At 44.3% G+C, this 22,923-nt stretch overlaps 1 protein-coding gene across 1 annotated transcript in view; it reads left to right on the top strand.

Annotated features, from left to right (window-relative positions):
- LOC311149172 (disks large homolog 1-like) overlaps positions 1-22,460 on the top strand; it is a gene marked incomplete at both ends in the record, with an annotated part of 203,467 nt that extends 181,007 nt beyond the window's left edge. Inside the window, 2 exons of the mRNA XM_084186254.1 lie at positions 22,246-22,299; positions 22,428-22,460. Coding sequence (XP_084042380.1) covers positions 22,246-22,299; positions 22,428-22,460 — 87 coding nt within the window. The remainder of the gene's footprint in view (positions 1-22,245; positions 22,300-22,427) is intronic.
- Positions 22,461-22,923: the final 463 nt, after the last annotated feature.

The raw sequence follows: 22,923 nt of genomic DNA on the forward strand, positions 1-22,923 counted from the left end.
CATTACAATGGAACAAGTGAACAGTTCAAATCTCTCTGGTGAGGGCTAGCCATGACACACGTTAATGCCACCTGCCTTGGAGCCCTATAGAGTTTTAGCATATGACTGCTAGTAGGGCGCATTACTATATATAATTTTAATAAACATGAAATACCATGCATATATGTCTTTGCTTTGGTCATATGACCCTAGGCATTGTTTGTCCGATAGATGCTTGTGACTTTTACAAATATTAAATGCACACTGAGGAAATGTACCGCATCATGTATCTAATGTATCTCTACAGTGGCTTGCGAAAGGATTCACCCCCTTGGCATTTTTCCTATATTGTTGCCTTACAACCTGGAATTAAAATGGATTTTGGGGGGGTTTGTATCATTTGATTTACACAACATGCCTACCACTTTGAAGATGCAAAATATTTTTTCTTTTGAAACAAACAAGAAATAAGACAAAAAACTGAAAACTTGAGCGTGCATAACTATTCACCCCCCCAAAGTCAATAATTTGTAGAGCCACCTTTTGCAGCAATTACAGCTGCAAGTCTCTTGGTGTATGTCTCTATAAGCTTGGCACATCTAGCCACTGGGATTTTTGCCCATTCTTCAAGGCTAAACTGCTCCAGCTCCTTCAAGTTGGATGGGTTCCGCTGGTGTACAGCAATCTTTAAGTCATACCACAGATTCTCAATTGGCCATTCCAAGACATTTAAATGTTTCCCCCTAAACCATTCGAGTGTTGCTTTAGCAGTATGCTTAGGGTCATTGTCCTGCTGGAAGGTGAACCTCCGTCCCAGTCTCAAATCTCAGGAAGACTGAAACAGATTTCCCTCAAGAATTTCCCTGTATTTAGCGCCATCCATCATTCCTTCAATTCTGACCAGTTTCCCAGTCCCTGCCGATGAAAAACATCCCCACAGCATGATGCTGCCACCACCATGCTTCACTGTGGGATGGTGTTCTCAGGGTGATGAGAGGTGTAGCGTTTTCCTTGATGGCCAAAAAGCTCAATTTTAGTCTCATCTGACCAGAGTACCTTCTTCCATATGTTTGGGGAGTCTCCCAAATGGCTTTTGGCGAACACCAAACGTGATTCCTTATTTTTTTTCTTTAAGCAATGGCTTTTTTCTGGCCACTCTTCAGTAAAGCCCAGCTCTGTGGAGTGTACGACTTAAAGTGGTGGACAGATACTCCAATCTCCGCTGTGGAGCTTTGCAGCTCCTTCAGGGTTATATTTGGTCTCTTTGTTGCCTCTCTGATTAATGCCCTCCTTGCCTGGTCCGTGAGTTTTGGTGGGCGGCCCTCTCTTTGCAGGTTTATTGTGGTGCCATATTATTTCCATTGTTTAATAATTGATTTAATGGTGCACCGTGGGATGTTCAAAGTTTCAGATATTTTTTTATAACCCATCCCTGATCTGTACTTCTCCACAACTTTGTTCCTGACCTGTTTGGAGAGCTCCTTGGTCTTCATGGTGCCACTTGCTTGGTGGTGCCCCTTGCTTAGTGGTGTTGCAGACTCTGGGGCCTTTCAGAAAAGATGTACAGTATATATACTGAGATCATGTGACAGATCATGTGACACTTATAGATTGCACACAGGTGGACTTCATTTAACTAATTATGTGACTTCTGAAGGTAATTGGTTGCACCAGATCTTATTCAGGGGCTTTATAGCAAAGGGGTTGAATACATATGCACGCACCACTTTTTGAAACTTTTTGAATTTTTTGAAACAAGTTATTTTTTCCATTTCAGTATACCAATATGGACAATTTTGTGTATGTCCATTACATGAAATCCAAATAAAAATCAATTTAAATTACAGGTTGTAATGCAACAAAATAGGAAAAATGCCAAAAGGATTAATATTTTTGCAAGGCACTGTATCTCTAATGTATCTCTATTGGTGTATTGGCCCTCCTGTAGCTCAGTTGGTAGAGCATGGCGCTTGCAACGCAAGGGTTGTGGGTTCGATTCCCACGGGGGGCCAGTATGAAAAATGTATGCACTCACTAATTGTAAGTCACTCTGGATAAGAGCGTCTGCTAAATGACTAAAATGTCAATTGGAAAAAAATATGCAACCCATTATATGCAGAGTTAGTACAGAGTGTATGTCAGAAACAACTATAGAGTTGTTTCTGGTGATAGAGTTTCATTCTCTGTACAGCATGTACAGTACCACATCCATGATGACACACTTCTGTGTTCTTAACGCGTGCTGTCTCTGTGTCGTCATACAGAGTAGCCCCACAGCTGGTCGCATCCACTGTTAAACTTCTCGTACTTTAGAAGCATTCACTGGTCAGCGTTTTCTATATTATAATTTTTGTAGGGTGGGGGGGGGGTAATTGGTGTGGCCAATAGCGCAGTCTCCACCGCTTCTAAATGAATATAGGGGAAACACTGCTAATGCTGTCGTGAAAAGAGAAACAAAAGCCTGTGGATGTAGATGTGAGTTAGACAGGCAACTATCACACTCCTCCTCCCACTGTAGGGAGCATGGAGGGTCAGCCAGGGTCCACTGATGAGCCCTGATCCCCATATCACAGTCCCGGCTCCACATTGATTATTCATGCCTGTGTGCTGTCATGTGCAGTGCCCACTGGAGCTCATTAATTGGCGAGCGAGGGAGAGGGAACGAGAGGGGGGATGAGAGGCAGAGAGACAGAGCAAGAGCGATGGAGAGGCAGAGACGCTGAGCGGTCTGAGAGAGGGAAGCAGTGCAGAAGAGAAAAAGAGAGAGAGGGAGTGAGAGTGGAGAGAGGGGGCTACAGCCAGAGGATAAGACTGGAGATCTCTGTGTTGTGCTGCTGTGCTGAGGTCTCTCTCACCGGTAGCCCGCTATACACCGCTAGCTAGCCTGCTACAGGAGACCGAAGAGGAATACCAGGCTTTCTACCTACTCCTCATCTCCATCTCCAACTCTACTATTCCTACATATTTTCTTGGACCTACGTCTAAGCCCCAACCATGACCACCTACTACCACAATCACGAATACTGCTGCGGGGGCCCTGAGGGCTGCAGTCCCAGCCCAGGAATGGTGGTCTCCGGGCTGGGTAAGACGTCTGGGAACCAGGCCCTGGGGAACCAGAACCAGTCCCGGGTCCAACACACCCAACAGAGGCAGCTGGGTGTGATCCACAGACAGCAACAACACCTCCAACAACAGCAGATCCAGCTCCAACAGCAGCTCCAACAACCACTGATGCAGATTCAACACCCCCAACAGCTACAGTTGCAGCTACAGCACCATCAACAACAACAGCCACAGATCCAACACCACCAGCAGCTCCAACAGCAGGCACTACAACACTACCAACAACACCAACAGATACACCACCATCAACTACAACAGCAGCAGCTACAGCGCCAGCAGCATCATCCTCACCAGATGCAGCAGGTGCCCAACACCCCTCCGTTGAACCTCCACCCACTGCTCTTGCAACCGCTCCCTCTCTCTGGGAGCTCTGTAAACTACAGCTCCTGCACGCTGCCTGCCTCCATGTCTAAGAGCCGGGGCAAGTTCACCAACCTGAGAGACAGCGTAAGGAAGAGTCCAACCAAGAGCAAGGCCAAGATCCGGGCTACACACAGGCAGAGTGGCTGGTGGTCCGATAACACCCCATGGGCCACACTGTCACTAGAGAAACCACCCCAGGTATGTGTGTGTGTGTGTACTAGGGGACCAATGTGGGAGAAGCCCTGTAGGTATGTAGAGGATGGATCGACATGGAGATGGTATTTGGATAAACCTTTTGTAGGTATGTCTGAACAGTGGTCATCATGGAGACTACTACAGGAGAATTGAACCACCAACGGGAGAGGAGAATCTAAGCCTGGATATCTGCAAGGTTTGGGGGCTGGAAGCATAGAGAGGAGTCCTGGTGGAGGCTCAGTTGGCTGGAGCCTGGAGCCTGGAGCCTGGTGCTGGCCTGGCAATGCCTGGGTTAGAGCTTTTGGAAAGAAACAGGAGGAGGAATGTTGTGTGTTTTGTTTTTGTTGATGTTGATGTTGTCATAATGGTCAGAGTGAGCCATTTCGGATTGGCATGGAGGTCAGGAATATTTCATTAGCATTATGCTTCCTCTGATTAATATATAATAGTATAATATATGCCATTTAGCAGACACTTTTATCCAAAGCGACTGAACACTCATTCACATTACCCATAAGCACTCCGCTACGTTGCGCCGGATGTCATGCATTTCAATGGGGATGTCCACAACGGCGAGACGGACGCTGCATACTTTTTTTTACTTTGCATCGTCTTCAGTCCAGCCAGAGTCTGTCAAAGAACAGGAAGCTACCAAACCATAGAAGAAGATGAAAATATGTGGTTTTCGGTGATGCCTTTATGGGATGGCTAGCAACTTGTAAACATTTACCCATTCCTATAAGTGAGTACTATTTTAATAGTAATGTTAAATAATACACATTGGCTATTAAGCCAATAATATTATATGACTGTTGCCTCCTGTAAGTTTATTGTGACGGTAATGACCTTTGTTTTTGATGATAATTATTAGGTGGAGGTTGCTAGCTACAATGGTATCTTTAACCTAGCCTAGCTTTTAGCAAGCTAACTAGCTACCTAATTAGCTGTTCTGCAGTGCAAGCTACCTTGACTTGCTATAAAGTTAGAGAAACAAGTTGAGGAAAAAGTTACTAAATAAAACAGGTGTTATCACCTCAAACAATATATTTATCCTGTCTTGAATTAAAAGGTCAGATTTTGCAATCTGCCAAAAATAAATGTGATCTCTGACGAGAGACAGGCTCTTCCCCATCTTGCGTTACAAACACTACACTTGTCAGTTCAGTAGCGGGGCAAGACTCCATAAAGATAACGTACGGCGTAATGAAATATGTCACGATGTAAATGGGGCTTGAGTCATGCTTGCAACATCTTTACGTATGGGTGGTTCTGGGAATCGAATCCACAATTCTGGCGTTGCAAACGCCATGCTCTATCAACTGAGCCATACAGAACCATTCACTAACCACAATATGATAGTGATGCATCACCGCTGCATATAAACTATGATGTGTTGCTATACACTGAGTATACCAAACATTAGGAACACCTTTGTCTTGCCCATTCACCCTCTGAATGGCACACATACACAATCCATGTCTCAATTGTCTCAAGGCTTAAAAATCCTTCTTTAACCTGTCTCCTGACCTTCATCTACACTGATTGAAGTGGATTTACTAAGTGACATCAATAAGGGATCATAGCTTTCACCTGGAGTCACCTGGTCAGTCTATGTCATCGAATGTTTTGTAATGTTTTGTATACTCAGTGTATAGCTTGAGCTAGAAGTTTCCTTCAATTACAGATCTAGGGTGGGTGGGGGGATATCCGACTGTGTCAGTATCAGGGGCAACCTCTGTCTATCCTTGTTTACGTATTACTGAAGGCCTTCCCATATGTAAACCAGATCTTGAATGGAAGTTAATAATGGAGAGTAATGGACCATCAGCTAGGTTTGTGTTCTCGTCCAAGGCACTTAACTGTCAAGTTCAGTCCAACTTGTTTGGGATGTTGAGACAGTAGTTGGAGCTGCAGGCTCTATCCCTGATCAAAGGTAATGATCCATGCCCATTTTTGTTCTGTCATGCCGGCTAGGCTATGTTGTAACAGTACAGCTGTGTTATGTAACGACCTCACATATCAGCCAATGGGCCCAGTTTATGGATCTCCCCCCTGTGTGGTGTGTCTGTTACACTAGTTTACAGTATATGGGTGCGGGCGATATATGCCAAACAAACAAGTGGGGTTGGTTAATGGCTTTGCAGGAATGTGGCCTCCATTTTGACTTGGTTTTTGGGTTTGGTGTAAAATACTCAGGCCCCAAAATGTGATTCTCCTGGTTTGAGACTCCAGCTCAATTTAGCTTAGGACAGCTTGTGTGTTTAAAGTGTCTCCACCCCATTCTGTCAGGGGCCCCTGGGCTCTCTCAGCATTAGGAATCTGCTGAGCAATAGTAAATGCTGTGTGTGCGTGCATATGTGACGTGTGTGTACTGTACGTGTGTGTATGTGTCTGTCTGTCTGTCTACATGGATTACATTTAGATTTGTTTTGTTACCGGCCTACACACAATAACCCATAAGGTCAAAGTGGAATTTTTTATTTTTTTACAAAATTATTTCGAAATGAAAAGCTGAAATGTCTTTAGTCAATAAGTATTCAACCCCTTTGTTATGGCAAGCCTAAATAACTTCAGGAGTAAAAATCTGCTTAACAAGTCACGTATTAAGTTGCAAGGTCTCACTCTGTGCAATAATAGTGTTTAACATATTTTTTGAATGACTACCTGTTCGCTGTACCCCACATGTTCAATGATCTGTAAGGTCCCTCAGTCGAGCAGTGAATTTCAAACACAGATTCAACCACAAAGACCAGGGAGGTTGTCCAATGCCTCGCAAAGAAGGGCACCTATTGGTAGATGGGTAAAAATAAGAAAAGCAGACATTGAATATCCCTTTGAGCATGGTGAAGTTATTAATTACACTTTGGATGGCACAGGTGTCCATCCTCACTCATTTGCCGGAGAGGAAGGAAACCGTTCAGGGATTTCACCATGAGGCCAATGGTGACTTTAAAACAGTTACAGTCTGTGTTAGGAGAAAACTGTGGATGGATCAACAACATTGTAGTTAAAGTTCTGACTTAAATCTACTTTAAAATCTATGGTTGACCTGAAAATGGTTGTCTAGCAATGATCAACAACAAATATGACAGAGCTTGAAGAATTTTGAAAAAAAGAATGGGCAAATGTTGCACAATCCAGGTGTGGAACGCTCTTACAGACTTACCCAGAAAGACTCACAGCTGTAATTGCTGCCAAATATGTTTCTACAAAGTATTGAATCAGGGGTGTGAATACTTATGTAAATGAGATATTTTTATATTTCATTTTAAATACATTTGCAAACATTTCTAAAAAAGTGTTTTCACTTTGTCATTATTTGGTATTATGTCTAGACAGATGAGAAAAAAAATCAATTTAATTAATTTTGAATTCATGCTGTAACACAACAAAATGTGGAATAAATCAAGGGGTATGAATTCTTTCTGAAGGCACTGTATGTGAATGGTGTACTTTATATAATGGTGTGTATAGACAGTATGGACAGTATATGAGTAGAAAAGGTGTGTACAGCATTAACTGTGGATGGGGGTGTGCTCTCGCAGCTCCTTCGTTTCATTGATGTTGAAGGAGAGGTTATTTTCCTGGCACCACTCCGCCAGGGCTCTCACCTCCTCCCTGTAGGCTCGTCGCTGTTGGTAATTAGGCCTACCACTGTTGTATCATCAGCAAAGTTGATAGAGTTGGAGACGTGCGTGGCCACGCAGTCATGGGTGAACAGGGAGTACAGGATGGGGCTGAGCACGCACCCCTGTGGGGAACCCGTGTTGAGGATCAGTGTGGCACTATGGTGTTGAACGCTGAGCTGTAGTCAGTGAACATAATTCTCACGTATGTGTTCCTTTTGTCCAGGTGGGAAAGGGCAGTGTGGAGTGCAATAGATATTGCGTCATCTGTGGATCTGTTGGGGCAGTATGCATATTGGAGTGGGTCCAGAGTGTCTGGGATGATGGTTTTTATGTAAGCCATGACCACCCTTTCAAAGCATTTCATAGCTACAGTTGTGAGTGCTAGAGGGCAATAGTCATTCAGACAGGTTACCTTGGTGTTCTTGGGCACAGGGACTATGGTGGTAAGCTTGAAACATGTAGGTATTACAGACTGGTCAGGGAGAGGTTGAAAATGTCAGTGAAGACACTTGCCAGCTTTTCAGCGCATGCTTTGAGTATGCATCCTGGTAATCCATCTGGCCCTGCAGCCTTGTGAATGTTAACCTGTTGAAAGGTCTTACTCACATCGGCTACGGAGAGCAAGATCACACAGTCGCCCAGAACAGCTGGTGCGCTCATGCATGGTTCAGTGTTGCTAGTTTTGAAGCGAGCATAGAAGGTATTTAGCTCGTCTGGTAGGCTCCCGTCACTGGACAGCTCGCTGCTGGGTGTCCCTTTGTAATCCATGACAGTTTGCAAGCCCTGCCACATCCGACGAGTGTCAGAGCCGGTGTAGTAGGATTCGATCTTGGTCCTGTATTGACGCTTTGCCTGTTAGATGGTTCGTCAGAAGGCATAGCGGGATGTCTGATAAGTGTCCCGCCCCTTGAAAGCAGCAGCTCTAACCTTTAGCTCAGTGCGGATGTTGCCTGCAATCCATGGCTTCTGGTTGGGATATGTACGTATGGGCCAATTGTGCGCCACCCTATGGGACTCCCGATCGTGGACGGTTGTGATACAGTCCAGGATCGAACCTGGGTCTGTAGTGACACCTCTAGCACTGCGATGCAGGGCCTTAGACTGCTGCGCCAATCGGAAGGCCCCTATCGATGCACTTATTAATGAAGCCGGTGACTGATGCAGTAAAGTCCTCAATGCCATCGGATCAATCCCTAAACATACTCCATTCTGTGCTAGCGAAACAGTCCTGTAGCTTAGCATCCGCTTCATCGGACTACTTCTGTATTAATCTGGTACTTCCTGTTTGAGTTTTTGCTTGTGAGCAGGAGAATAGAGTTATGGTCAGATTTTCCAAATGGAGGCCGAGGGAGAGCTTTGTATGCATCTTTGTGTGTGGAGTAAAGGTGATATAGAGTTTTTTCACCTCTAGTTGCACAGGTGACATGCTGGTAGAAATTAGGTGAAATGGATTTCAGTTTTCCTGCATGAAAATCACCGGCCACTAGGAGCTCCGCCTCTGGGTGAGCATTTTCTTGTTTACTTATGGCCCTATACAGCTCGTTGAGTGCGGTCTTTGTGCAAGCATCGGTTTTTGGAAGTAAATAGACAGCTAAGAAAAATATAGATAAAAAATCTTGGTAAATAGTATGGTCTACAGCTTATCATGAGGTATTCTAACTCAGGCAAGCAGAACCTTGAGACTTCCTTAATATTACAGATTGCGCATCAGTTTTTGTTGACAAAGAGACACACACCCCCTCCCCAGAGCTTTCCCAACGCTACCATTCTGTCCTGCCGATGTATAGAAAAACCCGCTAGAATTAGATTTACTTGTTCAGCCACGACACCAATGTACATCTGAGAAAGGATATCACAGTTCTTCAGATCACGTTGATAGAATAGTCTCGAACGGAGCTCAGCCAGTTTCTTCTCCAGTGATTGCACATTCGCCAACAGAACGGAAGGAAGAGGCAATTTATCCACTCTCCGACATAGTCTTGTCAGGTATCCCGCACACCGTCCTCTATAGCACCGTCTCCTCCTTCTTCGAGTGTCGGGGATTTGGGCCTGGTCCGGGATAATCATTATGTGTTTTGCTTCTGACTCATTGAAGTAGAAGTCCTCGTCCAAATCGAGGTTAGTGAAAGCTATATTGATCTCCAGAAGGTCTTTTTGATCATAGGAAACTATGGCAGAAACATAATGTGCAAAAAAAGTTACGATTAGCGCAAAAAGTATACAAAATTGGTCAGGAGCCCGTAAAACGGCCGCTATTCCCTCCAGCGCCCTCTACCCTGAAGAGAGCAAATTCAACTCTGCAGCCACGGTTTCTCCCGTAAAAATCTTGCACGGGCTCAGTATCAGAGCATGATGAACTGCTCTCATGAGAACTTAGAAATGATGAAAGCAGTTGTATTCATCAACAAGCAGTAGGGCTACCCCTTAATTGGGGCCAGTCCAGATGGACTTGTCAGTTGTAATTGCTATAGAATAATCTGCGTGGAAATCAAATATCCTTTCTGCCAGAGGAAGGATCCTGTCAAACCAGGAGATGAGTGAAATGTCTGGAAGCAGGAGATTACATTTACATTTTAGTCATTTAGCAGACACTCTTATCCAGAGTGACTTACAGTTAGTGAGTGCATACATTTTCATACTTTTTTCATACTGGCCCCCCATGGGAAACAAACCCACAACCCTGGCGTTGCAAGCGCCGTGCTCTACCAACTGAGCTACACAGGATCCTTAGCTTAAAACACACACACACACACACTACTGCTACTAAGTATTCACTCGACCTAGAATACCTCACAATCAAATGCCAACCGTATTACCTCCCAAGATAATTATCTGCGGTTATAGTCACAGCCGTGTATATCCCCCCCAAACCGATACCACGACAGCCCTCAAAGAACTACACTGGACGTTAAGGAAACTGGAAACCACATATCCTGAGGCCGCATTTATTGTAGCTGGGGATTTTAACAAAGCAAATTTGAGGAAAACACTACCGAAGTTCTACCAACACATAGACTGTAGCACTCGCTCTGAGAAAACATTAGTCCACTGCTACTCAGCTTTTCGAAATGCCTACAAGGACCTCCCCCGCCCTCCCTTCGGCAAATCTGATCACAACTATATTTTGTTCCTCCCTTCCTATAGGCAGAAACTCAAACAGGAAGTACCCGTGCTAAGGACTATTCAATCCTGGTCTGACCAATCGGAATCCATGCTTCAAGATTGTTTTGATCCCACGGACTGGGATATGTTCCGGGTAGCCTTTGAGAATAACATTGACAAATACACGGATACGGTTCATCAGGAAGTGTATAGGAGATGTTGTACCCACTGTGACTATTAAAACCTACCCAAACCAGAAACCGTGGATAAATGGCAGCATTCGCGCAAAACTGAAAGTGCGAACCACAGCATTTAACCATGGCAAGGAGACTGGGAATATGGCTGAATACAAATAATGTAGTTATTCCCTCCGTAAGGCAATCAAACAGAAAAAAAACGACAGAATAGAGACAAAGTGCAGTCGCAATTCAACGGCTCAGACACAAGATGTATGTGGCAGGGTCTACAGACAACCACAGACTACAAAGGGAAAACCAGCAATGCGGACACCGACGTCTTACTTACGGACAAGCTAAAGACCTTCTTCGCCCGCTTTGAGGATAACACAGTGCCACCGACGTGGCCCGCTACCAAAGGACTGAGGGCTCTCCCTCTCCGTGGCCGGCGTGAGTAAGACATTTAAGCGTCTTAACCCTCGCAAGGCTGCCGGCTCAGACGGCATCCCTAGCCGAGTCCTCAGAGCATGCACAGACAAGCTGGCTGGAGTGTTTACGGACATATTCAATCTCTCCCTATCCCAGTCTGCTGTCCCCACTTGCTTCAAGATGTCCACCATCATTCCTGTACTCAAGAAAGCAAAGGTAACTGAACTAAATGACTATCGCCCCATAGCACGCACTTCTGTCATCATGAAGTGTTTTGAGAGGCTAGTTAAGGATCATATCATCTCTACCTTACCTGACACCCTAGACCCATTTAAAATTGCCATCGCACTGCACACTTCCCTATCCCATCTGGACAAGAGGAATACCTATGTAGGAATGATGTTCATTGACTCTAGCTCATCATTCAACACCATAGTACCATCCAAGCTCATCATTAAGCTCGGGGCCCTGGGTCTGAATCCCATCCTGTGCAACTGGGTCCTGGACTTCCTGACGGGCGCCCCCAGGTGGTGAAGGTAGGAAACCACACCTCCACTTCGCTCAACACAGGGGCCCCACAAGGGTGCATGCTCAGCCCCCTCCTGTATACCCTGTTCACCCATGACTGCGTTGCCACGCACGCCACAGTAGTAGGCCAGATTACCAACAATGACGAGACAGCCCCTACAGGGAGGAAGTGAGGGCCTTGGAAGTGTGGTGCCAGGAAAATTATCTCTCATTCAACGTCAACAAAACAAATGAGCTGATCGTGGACTTCAGGAAACAGCAGAGGGAGCCCGCCCCTATCCACATCGACGGGATCGTAGTGGAGAAGGTGGAAAGCTTCAAGTTCCTCAGTGTACACGTCACTGACGATCTGAAATGGTAATTCGCAGAGTACGACCCTACCTTACACAGAAAGCGGCACAGGTCCTAATCCAGGCACTTGTCATCTCCTGTCTGGATTACTGTAACTCGCTGTTGGCTGGGCTCCCAGCCTGTGCCATTAAACCCCTTCAACTTATCCAGAACGCTGCAGCCCGTCTGGTGTTCAACCTTCCCAAGTTCTCTCATGTCACCCCGCTCCTCCGCACACTCCACTGGCTTCCAGTTGAGGCTTGCATCTACTACAAGACCATGGTGCTTGCCTACGGAGCTGTGAGGGGAACGGCTCCTCCTTACCTTCAGGCTCTGATCAGACCCTACACCCAAACGAGGGCACTACGTTCATCCACCTCTGGCCTGCTAGCTCCCCTACCTCTACGGAAGCACAATTCCCGCTCAGCCCAGTCAAAGCTATTCGCTGCTCTGGCACCCCAATGGTGGAACAAGCTCCCCCACACCTTCCGGAGACACTTGAAACCCTACCTCTTTAAGGAATACCTGGAATAGTATAAAGTAATCCTTCTTCCCCCACCCCCCATAAAAAAAAAAAAAAAAAAAAAGTTTGTAAGTCGCTCTGGATAAGAGCGTCTGCTAAATGATGTAAATGTAATGTAAATGTCCACCTACACAGACAGTGTGGTGAAGAAGGTGCAACAGTGCCTCTTTAACCTCAGGAGCCTGAAGAAATATGTTTTGGCACCTAAAACCCTCACAAACATTACATTTTCTTGGCTCCTATGCACAATTGAGAGCATCCTGTCAGGCTATATCACCGCCTGGTACTGCAACCGCACCCCCTGCAACCACAGGGCTCTCCATTGGGTGGTGCGGTCTGCCCAACGCATCACCGGGGGCAAACTGTCCTCTGTAGCTCAATTGGTAGAGCATGGCGCTTGTAACGCCAGGGTAGTGGGTTCGATCCCCGGGACCACCCATACATAAAAATGTATGCACACATGACTGTAAGTCGCTTTGGATAAAAGCGTCTGCTAAATGGCATATTATTATTTATTATAAACTAACTGCCCTCCAGGACACCTACAGCACCTGATGTCACAGGAAGGCCAGAAAGATAATCAACGACAACAACCACCCGAGCCACTGCCTGTTCACCCCGCTATCATCCAGAAGGCGAGGTCATTACAGGTGCATCAAAGCTGGGACCGAGAGACTGAAAAACAGCTTCTATCTCAAGGCCATCGGACTGTTAAATAGCCAACACTAGGCAGCTTCCACCTGGTTACGTAACCCTGCACCTTAGAGGCTGCTGCCCTATATACATAGACTTTAAATAACTGGCTACTTTAATAATGGAACACTAGTCACTTTTTAATAATGTTTACATATTTTTGCTTCACTCATCTCATATGTACACTACCGTTCAAAGGTTTGGGGTTACTTAGAAATGGCCTTGTTTTCCATGAAAACATACATTCAATGAGTTTGAATAAGAAATATAGCAAAATGCATAGGAAATGTAGTCATTGACAAGGTTAAAAATAATGATTTTTAATAGAAATAATAATTGTGTCCTTCAAACGTTGCTTTCGTCAAAGAATCCTCCATTTGCAGCAATTACAGCCTTGCAGACCTTTGGCATTCTAGTTGTCAATTTGTTGAGGTAATCTGAAGAGATTTCACCCCATGCTTCCTGAAGCACCTCCCACAAGTTGGATTGGCTTGGTGGGCACTTCTTACGTACCATACGGTCAAGCTGCTTCCACAACAGCTCAATAGGGTTGAGATCCGGTGACTGTGCTGGCCACTCCATTATAGACAGCATACCACCTGACTGCTTCTTCCCTAAATAGGTCTTGAATAGTTTGGAGCTGGGCTTTGGGTCATTGTCTTGTTGCAGGAGGAAATTGGCTCCAATCAAGCGCCGTCCACAGGGTATGGCATGGCGTTGCAAAATGGAGTGATAGCCTTCCTTCTTCAATGTCCCTTTTACCCTGTACATATCTCCCACTTTACCACCACCAAAGCACCCCCAGACCATCATATTGCCTCCACTATGCTTGACAGATGGCATCAAGCACTCCTCTAGCATATTTTCATTTGGTCTGCGTTTCACAAATATTCTTCTTTGTGATCCGAACACCTCAATGTGTCTGTCCATAAGACTTTTTTCCAATCTTCATCAGTCCAGTGTCTGTGTTAATTTTTCCAATCTTCATCTTTTCTTTTTATTGGCCAGTCTGAGATATGGCTTTTTCTTTGCAACTCTGCCTAGAAGTTCAGTGGAAGGAGGAAAAAGTAAGGAACTTTTCTGTCGGCCCTGCATTAAAGAACATAATTGGTTAAAGAAAATTGTGATAAATAAAAAAGTATACCAATTTCATTTAAGGACCAAAGGATTGACAGCCGTCCCATATAGATTGCAAAATAGTTGGGAAGAGATTTTTGACGTACCGATTCCATGGCATAGTGTTTATGAACTGATACGCAAAACAACGCCGTATTCAAAACTTAGAATTTTTCAATTTAAATTATTATATACAATTCTTGTTACCAATAGAATGTTATTTGTATGGGGGATACAATCTTCGCAGCTCTGCAGATTTTGCTGCGAAGAGACAGAATCATTAGATCATTTGTTTTGGTGCTGTCCATTTGTAGCTTGTTTTTGGACACAGGTCCAGGAATGGCTAAAGGATTGCAATATATGGAGCTAACCCTGCAGATAGCACTACTGGGTGATCTGAAAAGTCATAGTCAATCGATCAATAATATAATAATACTTTTAGCAAAAATGTTTATTTTCAATTTACAATCTGTAGAAACAATGAGAATAGAAAGGTTCAGAACTTTTGTAAAACATCACAGTACAGTTGAAAAATATATGGCAAATAGAAATCTAAAATGGATGGTGTTAAGAGATAGACGGGTGGTGTTGAATGAAGTTGAAGGATGGGACTAATAACAACTAACAACAACTAATAACAACAAGATAACTAATGTAAAGCATACTGTGTCCATAATAAGTATATAGGTTATAGGTTGAGAGACTTTGTGAAAGAGCACAATTAGAAAGATATGACATATAGAAGCAAACCGGATAGACATCATGGAAATGATTGTAGAGGTTGAGGGTAGAGGAAGTTCAGGAGTAAAAACAAACAAAATATAATTATTGTAACATTGACTGTGTCCATAAAATGTATATAGTATGTATAAGCTGGAAGTAGAGGCCTAAGCATTGTTGTTCACTAGTTTACTCCAATTAGGGAAGGGGTGGTAGGGTTGGAAAGTAATGAAGGGAAATATATTTAAAAAAAGGATATGTATATGTGTATGTATATGTATTTATGTATATATATGTGTGTGTGTATGTATGTACAGTTGAAGTCGGAAGTTTACATACACTTAGGTTGGAGTCATTAAAACTCGTTTTTCAACCACTCCACAAATTTCTTGTTAACAAACTATAGATTTGGCAAGTCGGTTAGGACATCTACTTTGTGCATGACACAAGTAATTTTTCCAACAATTGTTTACACAGATTATTTCACTTATAATTCACTGTTTCACAATTCCAGTGGGTCAGAAGTTTACATACACTAAGTTGACTGTGCCTTTAAACAGGTTGGAAAATTCCAGAAAATGATGTCATGGCTTTAGAAGCTTCTGATAGGCTAATTGACATAATTTGAGTCAATTGGAGGAGTACCTGTGGATGTATTTCAAGGCCTACCTTCAAACTCAGTGCTTCTTTGCTTGACATCATGGGAAAATGAAAAGAAATCAGCCAAGACCTCAGAAAAAAGATTGTAGACCTCCACAAGTCTGGTTCATCCTTGGGAGCAATTTCCAAACGCCTGAAGGTACCACGTTCATCTCTACAAACAATAGTACGCAAGTATAAACACCATGGGACCACGCAGCCGTCATACTGCTCAGGAAGGAGACGCGTTCTGTCTCCTAGAGATGAATGTACTTTGGTGCGAAAATTGCAAATCAATCCCAGAACAACAGCAAAGGACCTTGTGAAGATGCTGGAGGAAACAGGTACAAAAGTATCTACATTAAAACGAGCCCTATATCGACATAACCTGAAAGGCCGCTCAGCAAGGAAGAAGCCACTGCTCCAAAACCGGCAATAAAAAAACCAATATACGGTTTGCAACTGCACATGGGGACAAAGATCGTACTTTTTGGAGAAATGTCCTCTGGTCTGATGAAACAAAAATAGAACTGTTTGGTGATAATGACCATCGTTATGTTTGCAGGAATAAGGGGAAGGCTTGCAAGCCGAAGAACACCACCCAACCGTGAAGCACAGGGTGGCAGCATCATGCTGTGGGGGTGCTTTGCTGCATGAGGGACTGGTGCACTTCACAAAATAGATGGCATCATGGGGAAGGAAAGTTGTGTGGATATATTGACGCAACATCTCAAGACATCAGTCAGGAAGTTAAAGCTTGGTCGCAAATGGGTCTTCCAAATGGACAATGACCCCAAGCATACTTCCAAAGTTGTGGCATAATGGCTTAAGGACAACAAAGTCAAGGTATTGGAGTGGCCATCACAAATCTCTGACCTCAATTCTATAGAAATGTTGTGGGCAGAACTAAAAAAAAAATATTTATATATACGTGAGGAGGGTATGCGAGGTGGGGTGCTGAGGGATTATTTAAGAAGCTCTTTGAGGTAGGGTTTCAGATGTTTTCGGAAGATGGTGAGGAAATCTGCTGTCCTAGCTTCAGGGGGAAGCTGGTTCCACCATTGGGGTGCCAAGACAGAGAAGAGCTTGGACTAGGCTCAGCAGGAGCTGCCCTCCCATAGGGGTGGGAGGGCCAAGAGACCAGAGTTGGCAGAACGGAGTGCTCGGGTTGGTGTGTAGGGTTTGAGCATAGACTGAAGGTAGGGAGGGGCAGTTCCTCTTGCTGCACCGTAGGAAAGTACATGGTCTTGTAGTGGATTTGAGCTTCGACTGGAAGCCAGTGTAGTGTGCGGAGGAGTGGAGTGACATGGAAGAACCTGGAAAGCGTTAACACCAGGCGGGCTGCAGCATTCTGGATAAGTTGCAGGGGTTTGATGGCACAAGCGGGGAGCCCAGCCAACTAGGAGTTGCAGTAGTCCAGACGGGGGATGACAAGTTCCTGAATTAGGACCTGCGCCGCTTCCTGTGTGAGGTAGGGTCGTACTCTACGGATGTTATAGAGCATGACCCTGCAGGAGTTAGTCACTGCTTTGATGTTTGCAGAGACCGACAGGATGTTGTCCAGAGTCCCGCCTAGGGCTGTGGCGGTCACAAAATTTTGCCAGCCGTTGATTGTCAAGCAAATAACTGTCGGTCTCACGGTAATTGACGTTAATTAAGATAAACACATTTAGCATCTCCTGGATTCCACACATAGACTACAAGCCACTGATGCAGACCTTTGGAACATCTACATTTAAAAAAGTCTAATAAATCCATGTAATATAGCCTATATCTTCACAATAAATCCATTATTTATTTTAGAAAGGTCTAAAGAAGCATAATGAAGAAAATGTAGTCTATTTCAGAAGAACAGAATAGCATACTCGGAGTTGTCCTTATGTTAGGTCCTGATCTGGCTATGCTGAATGGCAGACAAGATTTGCTTAGAATTCCGTGGCATTATTTTATATTATTTTATAGTAAGAAGAATACAATTGAACAAAGCTGAATAAAATAACGATTTGAGGGAGTACGCACATGCGGCTATTCTGTGTTGAGCGGTTAACAAAGAAATAGGTACTCTTATATGCTTAATTTAGAGTTAATAATGGAACTTTAGTTGTTCTACAAACGTTGGGCTATATGTATTGATTTTTAATACATTGTAAGGATGCATAATGTGACTCTGATGATTTGAAAAAAGTAGCTTGAAAGGCATAAGCTCTGCTTTGTTGTTTTGTGCAGGCTGTACACACTTTATCAGTCTCTCATTCACAATTTGACAAGCACTTGATAATGCCTCGAATTTCACGGTGGCATCCCCTTTGTGTGGCCGTAATGCACCCTAAAAAATTCCATGCCTTTTGTGACCAGTGGCCGTTGTGCCCTTCTCCCTGAGTTCTGCACGCTCCAAAGCACCACCTGGCTCTCCATCAGGTGATCGGGTCTTTCTCACAGGCTACAAGTGAAGACCGACACATCGGGGACACAACTGTGCGCGTCCTTATCCAATTCTGAGGTGCATATTGAAGATATTGGAAGAACTGTCCACATTTACTTTTCATCAGCCAACAAGAACAAAAGCAGTAGCCTATGTCAATCTACTATCCACCATAGTACAAAAGTCAACCTATTCTATTCTGTGCGAGAAATAAATATTCCAAACATAGTCTGGGACAGTTGTGTAATGTGATAGATCCAAAATTAATACAACCACTAGCACCAAAAAAGCTTTTTTACACAATGTGGCTGATGCAGTAGATCAGAACGTTTAGCTTTAAATGTTGATCAACTATTAGGCTACGGTATTTCTTCACATTATAAGCACAGCAAATGCGCACATGGCAGTAGGCTAAAAACACAAATGTTCGATTAGCGGGAAAATACCATTATCAAATGCTTTTATTATAAAGGTGTATTTTTATGGTGAAAATGATCTTCCCCAAAATTGAAACGCACGCGTTGCTTATGTATGCCAGTTAGGCTCTACACCCCCTTGTAAAGCAGATTAATGTGCTTAATTTTAACAAGTTATTTAGCCACTTTAGTTGTGATACAAACCCTATCAAAACATATAGGCCTATGGGCTAGGCTACATGAGGTGTGCGACTATGATTAGAAAAAGTTGCACAAAAAAAGGCTTTGTTTCTTATGCTGGGCATCATTCACGAGTGATAATATATAATTCAAAAGTGATGGGCTAATATTGTGACCCATCAGACTGTTCTTGATTGAATCTTGTCTTTACATATACTAAATAATATATGTGTGAAATTTGTTTTGATTTAGAAGGGACCATTATCATGCACCTGTGTCGAAATAGGAGCAGCGGGAAAAAATAAATGTCTTCTATGCACTTAAATAGCGAATAGAGGATGCTTTCCCATGGTTCATTTTCATGCCAGCCAGGTAGGCTATACTCCTTTCGTAAAGAGAAGCAATGTGCTTAATATTAGGAAAGTTGAGAAATAAATATAGTAGGCCTAGGCTACAGAAAGCTGATGGGATCCTCCTCTTCTTAATAGAGGCCATCACTCTGTTTCCTCGCGCAATTGCATAGCCTATAGAAATGTGCGCAACATGAGCTCATGGGCTCTCATGAAGTGTTTGATTAGATTTCTGATTACATTTGCATTGATGTCAGAGTGGTTAGAGGGACAATAGAGTGCTGAGTACCAGGCAGTTAGCAAGTTTGGTAGGCTACTAATGACCATCAGCAGCATCAGAGCTTGGAGAAGCCAAATTACTGTTAATAAACAGTCATGTAGAATTTAACTGCCTTCATGACTCGTGACCGCCGGTGTGGCGGTAATACGGTCACTGAAACAGCCCTAGTCATGCCAAGGTTCTTTGCACTCTGGGAAAGGTGACACTGTGGAGTTGTCAACCGTTATGGAGAGGTCTTGGAGTGGGCAGACCTTCCCCGGGAGGAAAATCAGCTCTGTTTTGTCGGGGTTGAGCTTGAGGTGGTGGGCCGACATCAAAGCTGAGATGTCTGCCAGGCACGCAGAGATGCGTTTCGCCACCTGGCTCTCAGAAGGGAGGAAGGAGAAGAGTAGTTAAGTGTCATCCACATAGCAATGATAGAAGAGACCATTTGAGGATATGACGGAGCCGAGTGACTTGGTGTATAGAGAGAAGAGGAGAGGGCTTAGAACTGAGCCCTGGGGGACACCAGTAGTGAGAGTATGTGGTGCAGACACAGATCCTGCCAGGTAGGATGCAATCCAAGAGTGTGCTGAGCCTCAGACGCCCAGCCCTGAGACGGTTTAGAGGAGGATTGGATGGTTCATGGTGTCGAAGGCAGTGGATAGATCTAGGAGGATGAGAACTGAGGAGAGAGAGTCAGCTTTGGCAGTGTGGAGAGCCTCCATTAGGGTCAAGAAGATTGTTCTGAGAGAGATAACAAGAGAGTTTGTCAGAGACAGCACGCTCAAGTGTTTTGTAAATAAAAGAAAGAAGGGATACTGGTCTGTAGTTTCTGACGTTAGAGGGGTCGTGTGTTGGTTTCTTAAGGAGGGGAGCGATTCTGGCCATTTTGAAGTCAGAGGGGATGCAGCCAGTGGTCAGGGATGAGTTGGTAAGGGAAATGAGGAATGGGAGAAGGTCTCCAGAGATGGTCTGGAGAAGGGAGGAGGGGATGGGGATCGGGTCGAGCGGGCAGGTTGTTGGGTGGCCGGACCTAACTAGTCGCAGGATTTCATCTGAAGAGAGGGGAGAAAGAGGTCAGGGCGTAGGGTAGTTATGTGTGAGTGGGACAGGTGGACTCAATAGGCTGAGTGAATGAGGAGCGGATGTTGTCATCCTTCTTATCAAAGTGGTTGACAAAGTTGTCCGCAGAGAGGGAGGGGGCGGGGTGGAGGATTAAGGAGGGACGACCTCACTAGGGAAGTGGAAAAGAGTTTCCTAGGCAGAAGCTTGAAATTTAGAGTGACACAAAGTGGCTTTAGCTCTGGATACAGAGGAAGAGAAGGTAGAGAGGAGGGATTGAAAGGATGATAGCTCCTCTGGAAGTTTAGTTTTGTCTCACTTTTCTCTAAGCTGCCCGCAGCCCTGTTCTGTAAGCTCGTAATGAGTCATTCAGCCATGGAGCATGAGGGGAGGGCCGAGGCGGCCGGGAGGAAAGGGGACAGTGCGAGTCATAGGATACGGAAAGGGAGGAGAGTAATGTTGAAGGAGACAGGAGGGAGAAGGATTTAGCAGAAGACAGAGATGATAGGATAAAAGAGGAGAGTAGTGGGGGAAAGAGAGCAAAGATTGCGACAGCGCATGACCATCTAGGTAGGGGCTGAGTGGCTATGGTTGGAGGAGAGGGAGACAGAAAAGGAAACAAAGTAGTGATCAGAGACCTGGAAGGGGGTTGTAGTGAGATTAGTAGGAGAACAGCCTCTAGTAAAGAGGTCAAGCGTATTGCCTGCCTTGAGTTGGAGGAGACTGGGAAAGGGTGAATAGTGGTAAATCCTGGCTGGATCCTCAGTCGCACAGAACAACACACCAAATCCCCAAACTCTTATCAATGGATGCACTTTGACAGCCTCTCTGATGCTGGGTGATTGAGCCCATTCTTCTCTCTCTCTCCATTTTCTCCTCTCATCCCCCTCTCCATAATCTACACACACATATGAGCCCTCAGCAGCTGCCACTATCAGACAATCCTCCCTCACTATCACCTTATCATCACTCAAAACATTATCATATTTTCTCTCTCTCAAGTTCTCTCTTTCGATTTCTGTCTCACCTGTTTTCTGTCTTTCACCCACTCACTCAATCTCTCGATTACTCTCTCTCTCTCTCTCTCTCTCTCTCTCTCTCTCTCTCTCTCTCTCTCTTTCTCTCCCTCTCTCTCGCTCTCTCTCTCAATTTCTCTCTCTCAATTTCTCTCTCTCTCTCTCTCTCTCTCTCTCTCTCTCTCTCTCTCTCTCTCTCTTTCACTCACTCTCATTCTCTCACTCTCTATCTCTTTCTTTCTCTCTCTCACAAACACCCACTCTGTATCTCTTCCTCCCTCCCTTCATCATGTGTAGTGTGTGTATTCTGCCTGTGTGTCTATATGTGTTGTACCCTGACCCTTGATCTGCATTGCCATTGTTTAGCAGCCAGATGTGGTGGTCCCGCCCCCTGTACCCATAATCCCTGTGATCCCTATACCAGCTGAGACCACTCATGCCATCTCTCCACCCTCCTCTCCACCCGTACCCACGTCACCCATGTCACAGGTCGTCCTCTCTTCTTGTCTCCTCTTTTCTGTTGCAGTTTTTTTTTTTTTTTACACCCCTCCCATTTGGCTTCTGTTTTGGTGGTGGTGGTGGAGTTTGAAGGATTAGTGTTTCTGAGGGAGAGATATTCACCTTTGGGTGATTGTTTTTACCTCCAGACCTGTAGGATAGATCAGCCCAGTGAAGCGCCAGAAGGAGTTGTCTGTTATTAAGGCTGTAGTTGGGGGTGTTTGGGTCGATGCTACAGCTATAGGCTTTAGGAGTTCTGCACAACAGAACAGTATGTCATGTCGCATATGGACCCATTCTGCCGGGATAATCTCTAGCCGACGCTTTCAGAATGTTCTACCAAAACATGCGGAGAGTATGTGATTATTTTGTCTCACAATTGTTTTGGGGTCTTTGTCCATTTTTTTGTCTTTTCTTTTTTAGTTTTTTTGTTTTTAGCTTTTGCAACACACTGCCCAGGGAATCGCTAAATATTTTGTGTTTTACTGTTGCAGGCGAACCCACCTCCAGTGGTGGTCAACACAGACAGCTTGGACACCCCAACATACGTAAGTCTGCATTTCTTTACGCACGCACACAGACAAACACTGAACTGAAATTAGCCACAAATAAACCAAATGGTTATTAGAGAACTGTTATGTAATTACCATGTTACCATGTAATGTCGACGATGTAGGCTAAGTACCAGGAAATAACGGACTACAAATAGTGTAACCATCCTGTTTGTTGTTTATGAAGCACATCGTAGTTGCTGTTAAAGTGAAATACCATTTAAAAGTTATAATCTATAATTGTTACCAGCCAGAGCTAGAAATCAAAGACACAAGCTACAGCCGTTGACTATTATGTCTGGTTTATCTACTTGGTGATTTCAACCTCTCTTTATATGCACCAACAACATTGTACTGTACATTTTACATGATTATTACTTTCTGTTACATTTCAATAACCAGGCTCACTGAAGCTCCCGAATGTCCAGAATAGTGTATTCATCTGGGCTGGGGAAATGCCTTCCATTCAGAATGTTTATTGAGATTACAAGCCAAATCATTATGCGTGGTCTAGTCTCCGTGCATAATTCTGCTGAGGGGAATATAGAACGTACACTCATCCCCTGTAAACCCACTGCTCAATCTAATGGTCAGTGAATAGCACGTCTATTACAGTAACTG

This window comes from Coregonus lavaretus (genome assembly GCF_964263955.1).
Source record: "Coregonus lavaretus genome assembly, chromosome: 21".
NCBI lineage: Eukaryota > Metazoa > Chordata > Actinopteri > Salmoniformes > Salmonidae > Coregonus > Coregonus lavaretus.